This window comes from Papaver somniferum, chromosome 11 (assembly GCF_003573695.1).
Source record: "Papaver somniferum cultivar HN1 chromosome 11, ASM357369v1, whole genome shotgun sequence".
Classification (NCBI taxonomy): domain Eukaryota; kingdom Viridiplantae; phylum Streptophyta; class Magnoliopsida; order Ranunculales; family Papaveraceae; genus Papaver; species Papaver somniferum.
In genome coordinates this window covers 129,745,136-129,761,366 of record NC_039368.1, presented here as the reverse complement: position 1 = coordinate 129,761,366, position 16,231 = coordinate 129,745,136, and the positions used below count along the sequence as shown (strand labels likewise).

Below are 16,231 nucleotides of genomic sequence, written 5' to 3'. Positions count from 1 at the left end.
CTGTGGTTTTCATCAACAATGGAAAGTGATAGGAATATTGGTGAAATTCATGTTACAGCTCCTTTACAAAGGGGGTAATCATTATGGTTTACATAAAACACCAACTTCCGGATAGGTAAGAATTGTTCCCCTTAAATATGCACATCAACATATATATAGGACAAGGCACCTTTCATGTGTGAACAAAATGTATCTTATGTGGTGTTTCTTTAGTAGGACTAGTGACCCTAAAGGACGTTCTACGAAAGGTCATTGGACAACTGAAGAGGTATTTTCATGACACATTAATGTCTATGATTATTCTGTAAACTTGTACTGTATTTGTCTGGCTCAGTTCAAAAAAATTTCATGTACTTTTATGATTTTTTAACTTTTCCATATGACATTATTGTTGTGTCTATGCAGCTGAATGTATAAAGGGTCGAACAGATGTACAGTGCCTACGTCGGTGGAAGACGGTCTTGAATCCAGAGATAGTTAAAGGTCCCTTGTAAAAAATTTACATGGAGAAATTTTGCATATTGAGATGACGTTGTAAGTAATTCAACTGGTATTTGGTTTCTAGATGATCCAGAATTTGAAGTTGTTGCGTGTCTGTTCAATCAGTGATTCTAAAATTTTGCGTTATGCCCTGTACCAGTTTTATATTAATATCATGTAATAATTTTCTCTTTAGTTCTTGACTGATAGTATAGGCTAGAATTGAGCATTATCTTTTTCCCGTATTAGAATCTGGATTATACCTCTTTGTGATTGAGTTGCTGTAGTTCTTTTATCCATGAACTTCATTTCCATCAGACCCATTGTCATGATCACTCTTAAATTCTAAGCCTCCCGAGTCCCTGACATGTGAATCATCAACTTAACTTTTTTGTTGTTGAGGTTTAAACTCAAACCCCATTTCTTTGGATAATAAGATAGGTGGTGTTGATAGGAATTTTGTTTCTTATGACTGAAATCTAAGTATTTTACTCATGGTGCGTTCTTGGTGGGTGCTTTGATTGATTTTAAAGTACTCAGCCAAAGAAATATCTTGCATTAGATTCGCATCAATGCCTTGATGAAATGTTTTATTCATAGTTCTCTAATTTTCGTTGGAAGCTTTTCTTTTATCCTCAAGGATAATTTGCTGTCTGAAAAGGGAAATTTTGGCCTTAGTGTTCACTACTTTATTCAGGCTATGCACATATGATGGACTCAGCTGCTCAAAGATGTATTGTTAATGTTTGTGGCAGTGATGGTGAGTCTACTTTAGAATAACTATCGTCTGCCTTGTCATTAGAGTTCATATATATAATAGTATAAGATTATGTAACTTCGACATATACTTTATTTATGCTATACATAATTGAAATGCCTTGTAAGAAAGTTATAGGTTATGATAAGTGATTTGTTTGTTTTTTCCTACCCACTGTGCAGGTGAAAGAAATTCAGATGCAGTCAACCAGACATTGTGTTTGAAACAAATATATGGTCTTGTTATTCGTTTGGATGAAGTTGGATTTTTTACATGTACGTAGTTTAGACCCAGTAGATTATTTCGTGGTCGGGCATTCTGAAGTTGCATATTTTGACCACTTAGTTAATACTTTTATCCTGTATAGATTGCTTAATCATCACAATGAGTGGGTAGTATTGATCTGCATTTTTGTTGCTAGCAAATATTTGTGCTTTAATGCACTTTGTATGCTAATTAAAATTGCGTTACAAGTTTAATACTAACAACCATCCATGTTTCACTGCAACTGTATTGTCATATATCATCGCGCCAACTAGAAATATTACTAATCTTGACTTGAGATGGATGGCATAAGTTATTTGCATTTACAACCAAGTTTGAGAATTGTAGTGTGCTAATGTTCGTATGTTGCTTTTGTAGGGTTATGAAGTTCAACAATGAATGACATTCTTTGGGTGGTGGAGCTACAACAGAAAGAAAAATAGATCTGGTGCAGCTGGAAACACCACAGTCTTGCAGTTGGATTATAAAATTTGCATCTTTCACATATTGTACAAGACTATCACTACAACAAAAATAGGTATTACCTTACCTACTTAACTTAAAAATTTACAAAAATGTTCGCAAATTTTTAGAAAGATCGATCCATTGTAGCTCCAAACAAGCTTTAGCAAATACCTATGCCTTGTTCCGTGTGAACACTTATTTTGCATAACATATAAATAAATATCTCGGAATATTTATTCTAATGGTAACAAACCCAGGCTCTTGAAGATATTTTAATGTTAATTTCAAGATCAATTTCCCTTAATATTGTTAAGTGTGGCCTATATAGCCAACCTAACTGCATCCTGATCTGTAGCTTGGATGGCTAATGCATCTAATAGTCTGGTCGATTGTTATTTGCAGTGACCATTTAGAGAACTATGGGAATGAACCAGAATGGGATAGGAGGAGTTGTAGCTAGTGGTGAACTGTAACAACAACTACAACAGTCAAAGCTTATTGCAAGACAAGCTACATAGAGTCATCGTGGTTAGCTGCAAAGAGGAACTTCATCCAATTCCACATTTACCTGGGGTACCTTTCTTCAATATTATTTCTCTTATGTTATATGACGCAATCTTGAGGGTTGAGTACTAAACTGTATGAATATATTTGAAGTATTTTTGAGGTTTAATGTTGTTGTTACTGCTGAAATTTTCATATTATAAACTTAAAATGATTTAAAGTGACTGATATTGTACATTGAATCTATCATTCAATATAAATCTGTATTTAGGTTTTGTTTTTATTTTTAGTTTTGATCTTACTTTTGATTCAGTTGAATCAGCTTAAGATTCAACTGAATCAAATCCTTTTTTTTAATAGAATATAATCAAAATAAACTGTTGTAATCATCAGTGCTATAACTTAACTGTTGAAGACAGTGGTTTTTTTAAAGAAATCAAGGAATGTGAGACACAGTCGTTTTGGAAAAAACCACTCCAAAATTAGAGCTGAGGAACACAGTCGTTTTTGTGATATTACCTCATGTACTAGCAGTGGTTTAACTTGCATTTTCCACTAGTGGAACCTAATCAAGTATGTAAGCTTCGACGGGCATTATATGGACTCGAACAAGCACCTCGTGCTTGGTTTGATAAGTTTAGCAATGCAATTCTCCAGTATGGATTTACACAAAGCTTCTGTGATTCAGCTATGTTTGTAGATCGTCAGAAAAAGGAATTGTCATTCTTCTCTTGTATGTTGACGACATGATTATTACTGGGAGTGACTTACAAGGTATTACTGAACTCAAATCATATCTCAATGATTGTTTTAAAATGAAAGATCCTGGATCTTTAAGCTACTTTCTTGGCATTGAAGTTGGCATGTCACCCACTGGTTATTGCATATCACAAGTCATATATGCATCTGAGATTCTACAGCGCGCAGGGCTGTCTGACAATAAGGTAACTGACACACCTCTTGAATTGAATGTAAAGTACAGTCCTACAGATGGGACTCTTTTGTCCAATCCAACACTGTATCGTCAACTAGTAGGGAGTCTAAATTACTTAACCATTACGAGACCAGACATAAGTCATGCAGTTCATATAGTCAGTCAGTTTATGTCTGCTCCAAGGTCTACTCATTATGCAGCTGTTCTCAGAATTCTAAGATATATCAAGGGGTCTCTTCATCAAGGTTTGTGCTTCTCATCAAAGTCTGATCTCACTCTTCAAGCTTACTCAGATTCCGATTGGGCAGGAGATATTACAGATAGAAAATCTATTACAGGCTACTGTGTGTTCTTGGGAGACTCGTTGATTTCATGGAGAAGTAAGAAACAAAGTGTGGTTTCTCGTTCTAGTGCTGAAGCAGAGTATAGAGCTCTTGCTCACACCACATCTGAACTCATTTGGTTACGGTGGCTTCTTCGTGATATGGGAGTTATAATATCTGCTCCTATACCACTATATTGTGATAACAAGGCTGCTATTCAAATTACACACAATGATGTCTTTCATGAGCGTACAAAACATATCGAGATAGATTGTCATTTTACTCGTCATCATTTCAAGAAAGGTACAATCACTCTTTCGCACGTCAAATCAGAATTTCAAGTGGTTGATCTTTTCACCAAGACTCATTGTGCAGCTCGTCTTCGATTCTTAATTTCCAGACTCAAGATGTGTAATCCACCACCTTGAGTCGGGGGTGGGGGGAGTGTTAAGATATGGTCAAGATATTATATATCTTGACATTATTATGTTGTTATTTAGTTGTAACTGCATATATATTCTTGATGTATATATCCTAGATATTGATAGGTGTATCTTTTATTTGCCTTATGTAAACATGTACAAATCAGGCCTTTTCCTATCAATGAATACACAGATAATTATTCTCACAACTACATTAGAATCTCTATGCTCATGTTTATCAGTCTCTACCCAATTACAGAACGCTACCACCAGCACGACCACCAACACCACCAAGGAGAATTCTTACTAATTGTTTGTTCTTTAGTGTAAACTAAGTCAACTAAAATGGTATTTACCATCAAAATCTGTCTCTTACTTCTTTTGAGACCAGATCCATCTAAGAAAGTTCATTTGGTTTTGTCTATAAATAGATTGTCATTTTGACCCTCATATTCTAGGACTTCTCTTATCAACATTTGACTACTAAACAATGAACAATCTTAAAGAAAGGACACATCCACATTGACTGTTGGTAACACAATTTGTAAGTGAAGGAGCGCATACAAATCTTACACCTTCTGATAATATTAATTGTTCAGCTGAAGTTCACAATCTTACGAATATATACACGACTTATAAAGAGGGCTTAAGGTTGTCTACCAAAAGACTCATTTATATAATAACTGGAAGTAGTTCATTTACATTAAGGAGCATGCGCATTCAGGATGAATTTCGGATTCTTTTTCTTTTCCTTTGACTCTCGGAGTATCATGGCCTAATTTCACTAGCGATGGGTGATATTGTGTTGCAAATAGGACATCTTGAGTTTATTGGAAGCCAAACATCAATACAACTAACATGAAAACAGTGATTACATGCCGGCAAACTCCTTACTGTCTCGTTGGGTTGATACTCCTGTAGACATATTAAACATGCTGTATCACTGTTTTTGGGTAATCGTCTGTTCTCACCAAGCACTACTGTCGGAAAGGATTTTATAGTAGATTCATCGAGACCGGTATTGACGATGACTGGTTGGTGAGGCAAAGCTTCTACTTGTGGCGGGCAGTTGCCCCAATTACTCGCCCAAGTGCGGACGCAAGCAATGCATAACATAGCTATAACGCATATGATGATAATAAAATATGTAAAGCCTGCAGAAAAATAATTTCCCAACTTTTCAACAGTTGTATATTATCCCGTAACGAAGTACATGCCTACTGAAAAACATTTCAATAGCGAAAAATACCTGACCTTAGTTAAATATTTTTGTATACTGAAAAGAAAAAGCGATGATAACTCTATTTTAGAACCGAAGATATTATAATAATTCTTTTACTCGGTGCTGGAAGTGTATTAGATTATTCATTTTCTTAACCCGGAATCTTTTCGTTGGTAGAAAAATCGAGGAGAATACTAAGCAAAGAGTAAGGTAAGAGAAGGATGCTAACCAAGACCATGCTTCTTTGACGGAGCTTTTGGGTTTTTACAGCTTTTGCAATCCGATGCACTCGATTCCCAGGTGAGATGAATATCATTTTGAAGCAAATTATCCATACCAGTCGACGATGCAACCGGTAGTACTGGTATATTTGCAATTAACTCACAATTTTGGTTAAGCAACAAACTATCGGGACTTGTTGCAGATGTAGCAAAAAAAGCATGCGCGGAGCTACTAAGGCAGCTGATCATTGGCGTGGACGTACTGTTGAATGAACGAATAGACGAGCAGTTATATAATGAATAATTCTCGTGGCGAATGGGAATGAAAGGGGTGCCGGAAAGATTCAGCTGGTTATTCAGAAGACGTTTGGAAAGGCAGTTTTCTGGATCGCGAAGCTGTATCTTGTTAGAATTACTACCATAGTTGATATGCTGGACATAAAATGGACTAGAATATGGCAGCTCAAGAACCGTTTTATTCTTATCACAACTAAGATCAAAACCTGGGTAACCACATTTTTCACTCTGACGGCCTTTAATTCTGAAAGGAAATGAGATAACAGGCTCGTTCTTGCTACACCGAATACGAACACAGTTATCGGAACTTTCACTGAATTCTGCAAAACATAAGAAAACTATGAAAAATGTGACGAGTGGGGTACCCATCGGAGCCTCGCCAGTAAGTACTATAAATTGGTATCATGATGATGAGACTATTTGTTGTATTAGTGTTTGATTTTTTTCTTCAAATCCAAATTGTAGTTTTATAAGTTAATTGGTTTCATGTTGGAATACTTTAAAACAGACACAAGAAATGTTCCTATGACCGTTTTATTGATGAATAATTCAATTCTAGTACATTGACCAATGGATTCAAGCCAGTTGATGATTGAAAAGGTTGGAGATTTGTTTATATTGTTTTGATTGATGAAGCCTTGAATCTCCCGAGGGGACAACAAGAGCAAAAGAAAACGGGAAAAAAATAAAATAATAACGCAGATTTGTGACCCCTAAAACTAAGATACACGTTTTTCATTTTTTCCATTGGTTATTTACATCTAATCTTAGTGACTGCTGTATCGATATTGCATTTGTGCAAGTGCAAAGCTTCTTTAGCTAATATATATATGCAGCGTCGTTGTCAGTTCCGGGTATATAAGAGCAGTTGGCTTGAGGCTTTTTATTTATTTATTTTTAATAATTTTTTGATGCTTCTTTTTCTCTTTCTTTAATAAATGAAATAGTTTCTTTGAATGCACAATTGGTTACAAAGACAGGAGACAACTAGATGGTGGTTGTGAAAGTATGACTAAAGAATATAGGGACTGATTCATTGGATAAATGTTTGTGTCAATTTACACTCAAGTACTCTCATGTTTATTTTTATTTATAAAATATACTTCTTTTTTTGTGGGAAAAAAATAAGTATCACTTCTCCAATTTAACCTAGTTATAGGTTAAAATGAAAAAATAATAACAACTATTTCTAGAACGTAGGGAGTATAACACTTCGCCATCAAAGCTAGCCAAGTAAATTTAAATTGTTCATCAATCTCATACCGGTATAACACTTCGCCATCAAAGCTAGCCAAGTAAATTTAAATTGTTCATCAAACTCATACCATTATAGGATTTTACTGTCTAATACAACGATAAATTTATGCAAAAACTACAGCCAACCTTATTTAATAAGAAACCTTTTTAGGCATACCTCAATTTTTTCGAGGCATACAAAATGATTTGTCTAGATAGGTAGGTTTATTGGATAGCTAAATTACATAGGTACCCTTCATTAATTTACTTATTTGTTTCATTAACTAATTTTTTCAAAAACTTTAATATATTTTTAGTTTTTTTAAAAAGATTTATTTTATTAATTTTAATTTTAATTTTGAATTACATCTATTTTAATTTTAATTTTCATTGTTTATTTAAATTTTAATTCTAAATTTTAATTCTAAATTTTAATTATATTTTATATTTTCAAAATAAATTAAAACAATTTATTTTAATTTATTTTTTTTATTTCTTTTTATTTTACTTTAACTAAATAAATTGATTACAAAAAAAGAAACACAAAAAATAAATTAAAAAATTAAAAAAATTAAAAAAATAATAATAAAATATCAATAAGGGCAATTTTATCATTAAAAATATATGGATAACTGGCTTTTAAGATCACTGCCTAGTGATCCTATTTTATCTCTATTTGATATGCCTCAAACCAGGTTTCTTTAATAAACTCATCCCTTTTACAAGGCCGGTCTTGAATTTTGGGTAGCCGGATGCGGAAATTGTTTTATAAATGACAGTTGTTAGCACGATTGATTAGTGTATACTAAACCTATTTTGAATAATCTTATCTTCAAAACTAGCTGACACTTTCAAAAAGAAAGTAACGTGGATGCCATGAAAGGAAGACCATTGCAGTAAAATCACATGGTAATTTATATATATATACAAGGGAGTCGAAACAATTGTAAGAACTTTTGAATAATATCAGCAATATAGCAGTAAAATCATAGTTCGAGTTCAATGGTTGAATAATAGTGAGGGAAAGCAAAAGGAAATGAAAGCTAAATCTAAGAGGCATCAGCAGCTGGAAGGAGAATAGAGTGCTGCAGAAACTTTCGACAAACTGGACAAGTGGTGTGGGTACGAAGCCAAGGATTAATGCACTTAGCATGGAAATAGTGGTTACATGGTGGTACGATCTTCAATGTCTCTGTAGGTCGATACTCTGACAGACATATTGAACAAGTAGTATCATTTGGATTTGGCAGTTCTAGTTTCTCATCAAGAAGTATTCTTCGGTAGGTTTGGGTAGTTGAATCATCTAGGCCGGTTCTGATAACGATGGCTTGTTGGAAAGTGTCCGTTGACTGCCGTCGAATTCCATCAGAGGCAAATAAACTACGCTGGTCACCACGGAGAGTATTGATGATCCACTGACAGATAAAACATGCAAAGAATAGTAACACTGGTATTCCAATACAGATAATGATCAGCAAGGCAAAGATGATTGTTGTTCGTGTAGTATCTGCATCATTAAAATCACTTAATTCTTAGACTCTCTTAAACAATAAGATGTAGATGATTTTCAGCAGTAAGCAACAACAACGTTTAAAAGATAATAAAAAGTGTGGTACGATAAAAATTACATTGTTCCCCACCAGGGAGCAGCCACCATGTTAGAAGAAGAGTATCACTAATTTTGTAGGAGAAGCCATCCATCGTCCTTACCACAGGAGCCGGAACGGTGGCAATTAACTTGCAGCTTGAGTTGAGCAGAACAGCAAGATTAGACACATTTGTTGCCAATATGGTGTGGCTGGAGCTACTCATGCAACTAATGGGTGCGTATGATGAAGATATGTTGGTGACATCAACAAACGGCGATGAGCAATTAAGGAATGTATAATCCTGTTTCAAACCAGCAAGCACGTACGGTACAGACGACGGACGCCATAGATTTAGAAGACGCCTTGGGAGACAGTTATCGGGGTCATAGATTTGTATTTCCCGTGAATTGTAATTGATGTGTCGAACATGAAACTGTTCAGAATATGGCAGCTGCAGCACTGTTTTATTTGAACTATTGCAAGAAAGATCAAAGCGCGAGACACCACATACCTTACTCTGGTGGCCATCTACTCTGAAAGGGAATTGGATTTGTGGCTCCCCGTGACCACATGACAGAGGATAGCGACAACGCGGTTTACATGTAACAGAAACAGGAAAAATGACAAGAAAGAACAAGGATAATAAGAATTTTAATGAACTCATCTGTGAATAAATCGAGAATGATTCTCATTGTTGCTCATAGATTCTTATTAAGAAGTTGAAAGTTGAAACTTTTAACTAATTGACCAAGTATTAGATCTATTAATAGACAAATAATTGGGAATTAGTCATAGGTACAAATATTCATAAATCATTTCTTCAAAGAGTAGAAATTTACTTATACTAGTAAACAAGTACGTGTAACCGGTACCAATTCAACTACTAAAACTGGCATATGTGAAAGATAAATTAAATATGTGAAGGGACAACTAATAATTAAATATGTGAAAGATAAATTTTTAGGGGGAAACAGATTTAAAGGGAAACCATGACTGTTTCTATTGCTCTCAGAGTATGACAAGCTGAGACTAAGTCTTTTTTTTCTTACTGCCGGATAAGAGAATTCCGGCAGACGGGGCATGTTCAGCTTATATGAATCCAGACACCAATACAATCTGAATGAAAAAGGGGATCACACGCTAACAAACTCTTCAAGGTCTCTTTAGGTTATAGTACTCTAACAGTGGTGGATGTCATGAGAGGAAGGATAGTACAAATTTTATAAGAAAAGACATCCTGCAAAGAGAGTTTCCATATATATAAACAAGTTATGGTTGAATGGTGGTGAAGGACAGCAAAAGAAATGAAACCTAAATGTAAGAGGCATCTATAGACGGAACCAATACTAAGTGCTGCAGAGAATTTCGGCAAACTGGACATGTGGTGTGCATACGAAGCCAAGGATTGATGCATTTAGCATGGAAATAATGATTACATTGTGGTATAATCTTCAGCATCTCTGTAGGTCGATACTCTGATAGACATATTGTACAAGTAGTATCATTTGAATTTGGTAGTTCTAGTTTCTCATCAAGAAGTATTATTCGGTAGGTTTTGATAGTTGAATCATCTAGGCCGGTTCTGATAATGATGGTTTCTTGGTTCGTGTCTGTTGACAGCACTAGAATCCCAGCGGAGAGAAACAGATTTTGGTGGTCGCGGAACTTACGGATGACGCCCTGAACCCTGAACTCTGATCGCATAAAGAACTGCTTTCAGTTTGGTACCTGCATCATAAATATCTCCATTATATCGAATGTTCTCAAAATTCAGACTGTTAAACAATAATATGTAACTGATATTTGTAGTAAGCAACAGAAAAATGAAAAAAGAAAATGAGAAGTATGATACGAAAAAATTTACCTAGAGGTTTAACAGAGAGCAGCTGCCATGTAAGAAGAAGAACATCATTAATTCTTGCAGCTTGAGTTAAACGGAAGATCAAAGATGTTTGTAGCCAATATGGTGTGCGTGGAGCTACTCATGCAAATAATGGGTGCATATAATGAAGATATGTTGGTGACATCAGTAGACGATGACGAGCAATTAAGAAAAGTATATTCCTGATTCATACCACCAAGCTTGTACGGGAATACCAGTGGGAGGCGTAATTTTAAAAGACGCCCGTGGGGGTTAAATTAAAATCGCACAAATGAATAATCTTTCGAGACAACTGTTTACTAAGGAGCGAACAGAGTTCGCACATAGCATATCTTAAATGACGGAATCAATGACGTCACAAAGTCACGAGTAAAGTGTGAGAGTTGTACGAAGTCCAAGAATATGTGCGAGAAGACACAATATACAGGAGCGAGCAACTCGCATGTTAGATCCGAAAATAGGGGTTTTATTAGCTGTCCTCCACTATGTAACATCTCTATATATAGGACCAACTACCCTTGTGGTAGAGAGAGATCTTTTTGAGAGTGGAGATAGAATTTTAGGAGCTAGAAAGTTATTTGTTTTCCAAGTTAGGGTTTCATCTATCATCTTTGTATTGATTTCTACACTTAATAAAACTATTTCTTGATGTTCTTCATAATGTTTTCTTAGTTTGATACATAGATTGTTTAAGGGGTGTAGTAATAGGATTTTCTACAACTACAACGCCTTGGGAGACAATTATCAGGGTCGTAAATTTGCATTTCCTATGAAGTGTAATTGATGTCCTGAACAAAAAATTGTCCAGAATATGGCAACTGCAGCACTGTTTATTTGAACTGTTGCAAGAAAGATCATAGTCTGGGACTTCCCTGCACGCGTTGCTCTGGCGGCCATCTAAGATGAAAGGGAATTGGATTTGAGGTTCCCCGACACCACATGACAGAGGATATCCACAGTATGCTAATGTTTCACGTGTAACCAAAACAGGAAAAAGGAAAAGGAAGAATGAAACTAAGATCTTCAACAAACTCATCTGTGAAAATGAAACAACTCAAATTTGATTGTTACTGCTGCTCACAGATTCTTATTCAGAAGTTGAAAGTTGAAACTAACCGATAAGGGATCATTTCATTAGTCAAAGAATTTGGAATCCGTATAAGGTATATGTATTCATTAATGATTATTTCTTCAAAGAGTAGAAATTTACTTACAGAAGTAAACAAGTACGTGTAACTGGTACCAATTCAACTACTAAAACTGGCATATGATGTCACAAAAGAATATCTCGAAGGGACGACTAATAATTGAATATGACCGAGTCTTTTCTTCTTACCGTCGAACAGGAGAATTCCTACGGAACACGACATGTTGAGTTTATATGAAGTCAAACATCAATACAATCAGCATGGAAATAGTGGTCACACTCCAACAAACTCTTCAATGTACTCCAACAGTGGTGAATGTCATAAAAGGAAGACCATTGTGAATTTTATAAGAAAAGACATCCTGCAGACATAACTTCCAAATAGACAAGGGAGTTGAAACATAACAATAATACTGGTTGAATGATGGTGGAGGAAAGCAAAAGAAAAGAAAGCTAAACCTAACAGACACCAACAGTTGGAAGCAATACTGAGCGTTGCAGAGACTTCCGGCAAACTGGACATGTAGTGTGCATACGGAGCCAAGGATCAATGCACGTAGCATGAAAATAGTGGTTACACGGTGGTATAAGCTTGAGTGACTCCGTAGGTCGATACTCCGATAGACATATCGAACATGTAGTATCATTTGGATTGGGAAGTTGTAGTTTCTCGTCGAGAAGTATTCTTCGGTAGCTTTTGATAGTTGCATCATCTAAGCCGGTTCTGATAATGATTACTTCTTGGTTCGTAACTGTTGACTGCAGTAAAATCCCATCGGATAGAAACAAACTGCGGTGGTGGTCACGGAACAATCCGATGACCCACGGACAAATACAGCATGTGAATGCTAGTATTAGTACCAATGCAAAGCATAAACCGAGAAGTGCATAAACAGCTTCTGTCACTTTGGTACCTGCATCATAAATTTCTCCATATTATATTGAATGTTCTCAAAATTCAGACTTTGTAATCAGAAAGAAAGTGAAAAGTGCAATTTGGAAATTTTACCTTGTGATCTATCAGGGAGCAGCTGCCATTTGAGAATAAGAACATCACTAATTTTGTAGGAAAGGCCATCCACTGTCCTTACGACAGGTGCTGACACCGTTGCAATTATCTCGCAGGTTGCTTTAAATGGAAGATTGGGATTAGAGACGTCTGTAGCCAATATGGTGTTGGTGGAGCTACTCATGCAACTAATGGGTGTATATAATGAAGATGTGTTGGTGACATCAACAGACGATGATGAGCAATTAAGGATGGTATAATTCTGATTTGAACCAGCAAGCTTGTACGGGAATAACAAAGGGAACCGTAGCTTTAGGAGACGCCTTGTGAGACAGTTATCAGGGTCATAGATTTTCATTTCATGTGAAGCATAATTGATTTCCTTGACAAAAAATGGTTCAGAGTATGGCAGCTGCAGGACTGTTTTATTTGAACTGTTGCAGGAAAGATCATAGCCCGAGTTACCGCATGACTTACTCTGACGGCCATATAAAGCAAAAGGGAATCGGATTTGAGGTTCCCCGACACCACATGACAGAGGATATCGACAGTATGCTAATGTTTGGCATGTACCCGAAACCGGAAAAAAGACAAGGAAGCAGGAAACCAAGAAATTAAACGAACTCATCTCTAAATCGAGATTGATTGTAAGATTTTTTACGAACTCATATGTGATTCGAAATTTATTGTTACTGCTGCTCACAGATTTTTATTAAGAAGTTGAAAGTTGAAACTAACTGATTAATAAATCATTTCATTAATCAAAGAATTGGAATTAGTCTAATGTATATGTATTCAACAATGATTTCTTCAAAGAGTAGAAATTTACTTACACGTTACACCAGTACACAAATACGTGTAACCGGTACCAATTCAACTACTAAAACTGGCATGAGGTCACAAAAGAATATTGTGAAGGGACAAATAAGAAATCGAAAACGTAACTGTTTCTATCTCTGAGTATGACAAGCTGAGACAAAGTCTTTTTTGTTACTGGTGGAGAGGAGAATTCCTGCAGAGAGGGCATGTTGAGTTTATATGAAGCCAAACATCAATACAATCAGCATGGAAAAAATGATCACATGCCGATAAACTCTTCAATGTCTCTTTAGGTTGATACTCTTGCAAACATATGGAACACGTATTCTCGTATGGACTGGGTAATCTTCGGCTTTCACCAAGAACTACAGTAGGATATGACATTATAGTAGAACCGTCAAGACCAGTTGTTACGACAAACCATTGTGGTGGATCATGAACGACTTCTGGTGATACAGCGTTTGCGGGAAGGTTAATCAAACTAGCACCACCAAAGATATATTCCTTATTGATCAACATAGTGCAACCCGCAAAGCCTAATAGAATTGGTATTATGATGCCCATGTAGATAAGAACTTTTTTCCAAACTGCAAAATACAAGATAATTCTCGATAAATTCTACCGAAAACCGAATGCTATGACAGAAACAAGAGATTACAAGATGATACTAACCTGGAAGACCCTCAGAGACGATTTTAGGTGGAATAATTTCCGGGGTTTCGCAATTTCTGCAATCTGATGGAGTCCTCCAAGAGAGATGAAGATCATTTCCAAGTCCGTAAGACCTATTCAAAGAGCTTTCCGGAACCGGTATAATACCAATCAACCCACAATTTCTCTTCAAACTATTGGAATTTTTTGCAGATGTAGCAATTACTCTGTGGGTGGAGCTGCTAAGGCAACTGATATTGGCCATTGACCTTGTGGATTTGAAAACATTTTCCGATGAGCAGTTGTAGAACGAATAATTCTTAGAGGGCATACTGAAGAAAGGAGTACCTGAAAGATTCAGATTGTTCAGGAGACGTCTAGGAAGGCAGTTACCCGGATCGCGCAATTTTATTTCATTTGCAGTGCTATTTGCAGTACTATTACGGAAGATACTTTGAACAATGAAAACTCCAGAAAATGGCAGCTCCAAAACTGTTCTATTCAACTCATTGCAAGAAAGATCGAAGCCCGGATAACCGCATTTCTCACCTTGACGACCTTTTAATCTGAAAGGAAATACGACAGCCGGCTCATCCTTGCTACATTGATGATCTTGACAGTTTTCTATACTTGCAATCAAATATGGGAAACAAAGGAATTGGAAGAACAGAAAAATGAGTACAGACATACCCATTATGTTAATTTGTTGCTGCAACAGATTTCCATTCGCTGTCTCAATTAAATGGGAATAATCACAAGAATATTTCCTAATAAATACCATCCTAAAATGAATTCTTTGATTTCTTCCAAGTCATAATCATTTCTCCAAAGAGTTGTGGGAATCGTCGTCAGAGACCCTTTGGATACGCCTCCGTTCAACCTGTCATGAATGAACAAGTCATATCAAGATATGAAGTTGGACTATATTCTACAACCATGTCTTTTCAGAAAAATTCCTTTTCTGTCTATGCTGATGTTTCAAGGAAATATGAAAGAATATCCATTTTTCTGCTTCTGTAGACATTTCTTTTTTTCTTTTTCTTTTTTGTTCTTCTTTGAATTGATCAAATGACATTTGAGACTATTTGTTTATTGAATTATTAAGAATAAAAAACTCCATAGATAGTCGTACGCTAAATCTACATTATCAAACCAGCTGGTTTGATAAAAACATATCTGAAGATTAAACTTGGGCAAGCCGGTTTCTGCATGCTGTTTACATTTTGTGGATTTCTGCACGTAAAATGAGTTTCACGCAATCCTATTTTTGCAGGGGGTTAGCTACGCTCGTGGACTTTTATGTCAAGTTCCACCACTGCTAGCACTTATATCTACATGTCACATGCTATACAATATCCTCCAGAAACTACAATTTCAGACTAGCACTATGTTTGTTTACTCCCGACTCATCTGAGTCGTCTGGATTTGAGTCATCTGGATCTGAGTGAAATCACCTGACTCATATGGATCTGACTCAATATGTTTGTTTTGTGTCAGATCTGACTCATCTGACTCAAAAAATGTGAGTCAGTGATTTGATCCCGTGAATCAGGGGTATTTTGTTACGTGACTCAAATGGGTCCGAGTCAGGGGTTATGTATGAGTCATAGGTCGAGTCAGATCTGACTCAAAATGCAAAACAAACGGTCTGACTGCTGACTCGGCCCGAGTCAGAGGTTGACTCAGATCCAGACGCCAAGTCAGTTGCAAACAAACAAGATGTAGGTAAGAAAAAACAAGGCTGCTAAATTACCAAATTCCACGAAAAGTTACCAATACTCCGTAAGATTGAAGGTATTGCGTATCCATATACTTTTTAACGTGTAAAATCTCCGTAATGTCATCTAAAATGGGACGAACACAAAAACAAACAAATTTATCCCCAAACTCGGAATAAAAAAAACAAAAAGGAAAATGAAATAATAAACTACAATATTTTATTCCATATTTTGATCCTAATAACATCCCCTAACTAGCTTAACAATGATCAACCAAATAGTGAATCGGAG

At 35.9% G+C, this 16,231-nt stretch overlaps 4 protein-coding genes across 5 annotated transcripts; 1 reads left to right on the top strand and 3 right to left on the bottom strand.

Annotated features, from left to right (window-relative positions):
* The first annotated feature begins 3,216 nt into the window (after positions 1-3,216).
* Positions 3,217-4,155, top strand: LOC113325157 (uncharacterized mitochondrial protein AtMg00810-like). The gene has a single exon (XM_026573378.1). The coding sequence runs from the start codon at positions 3,217-3,219 to the stop codon at positions 4,153-4,155; it is 939 nt and encodes a 312-aa protein (XP_026429163.1).
* Positions 4,156-8,065: 3,910 nt separating this feature from the next.
* On the bottom strand, positions 8,066-9,378 carry LOC113325156 (putative RING-H2 finger protein ATL21A). Its single transcript, XM_026573377.1, has 2 exons — positions 8,754-9,378; positions 8,066-8,632 (listed from the first exon to the last, which is right to left on the bottom strand). Exons 1-2 carry the CDS (start codon positions 9,376-9,378, stop codon positions 8,175-8,177), a joined length of 1,083 nt encoding a protein of 360 aa, XP_026429162.1. The 3' UTR covers positions 8,066-8,174.
* Positions 9,379-11,862: 2,484 nt separating this feature from the next.
* Positions 11,863-13,447, bottom strand: LOC113321102 (putative RING-H2 finger protein ATL21A). The gene is made up of 2 exons (XM_026568983.1): positions 12,753-13,447; positions 11,863-12,657 (listed from the first exon to the last, which is right to left on the bottom strand). Exons 1-2 carry the CDS (start codon positions 13,378-13,380, stop codon positions 12,203-12,205), a joined length of 1,083 nt encoding a protein of 360 aa, XP_026424768.1. The 5' UTR covers positions 13,381-13,447; the 3' UTR covers positions 11,863-12,202.
* Positions 13,448-13,537: 90 nt separating this feature from the next.
* Positions 13,538-15,054, bottom strand: LOC113321084 (putative RING-H2 finger protein ATL21A). Of its 2 annotated transcripts, XM_026568967.1 has the most exons (4): positions 14,913-15,054; positions 14,571-14,788; positions 14,244-14,491; positions 13,538-14,158 (listed from the first exon to the last, which is right to left on the bottom strand). In XM_026568967.1, exons 3-4 carry the CDS (start codon positions 14,485-14,487, stop codon positions 13,743-13,745), a joined length of 660 nt encoding a protein of 219 aa, XP_026424752.1. In that variant the 5' UTR covers positions 14,488-14,491; positions 14,571-14,788; positions 14,913-15,054; the 3' UTR covers positions 13,538-13,742. The 2 variants fall into 2 exon arrangements, with proteins under 2 accessions (XP_026424752.1, XP_026424751.1); XM_026568966.1 differs by having other exon boundaries at positions 14,244-15,054.
* Between the last annotated feature and the right edge of the window lie 1,177 nt (positions 15,055-16,231).

Bases quoted from the DNA above. Each gene is read 5' to 3' on its own strand.
- LOC113321084 (XM_026568966.1), bottom strand. From the start codon at position 15,003: ATGGTATTTATTAGGAAATATTCTTGTGATTATTCCCATTTAATTGAG. The intron at 14,159-14,243 runs GTTAGTATCATC...TGTATTTTGCAG, and splicing joins CGTCTCTGAGGGTCTTCCAG to TTTGGAAAAAAGTTCTTATC.
- LOC113321102 (XM_026568983.1), bottom strand. From the start codon at position 13,380: ATGAGTTCGTTTAATTTCTTGGTTTCCTGCTTCCTTGTCTTTTTTCCG. The intron at 12,658-12,752 runs GTAAAATTTCCA...TTTATGATGCAG, and splicing joins GCTCCCTGATAGATCACAAG to GTACCAAAGTGACAGAAGCT.
- LOC113325157 (XM_026573378.1), top strand. From the start codon at position 3,217: ATGATTATTACTGGGAGTGACTTACAAGGTATTACTGAACTCAAATCA.
- LOC113325156 (XM_026573377.1), bottom strand. From the start codon at position 9,378: ATGAGTTCATTAAAATTCTTATTATCCTTGTTCTTTCTTGTCATTTTT. The intron at 8,633-8,753 runs GTAATTTTTATC...TTAATGATGCAG, and splicing joins GCTCCCTGGTGGGGAACAAT to ATACTACACGAACAACAATC.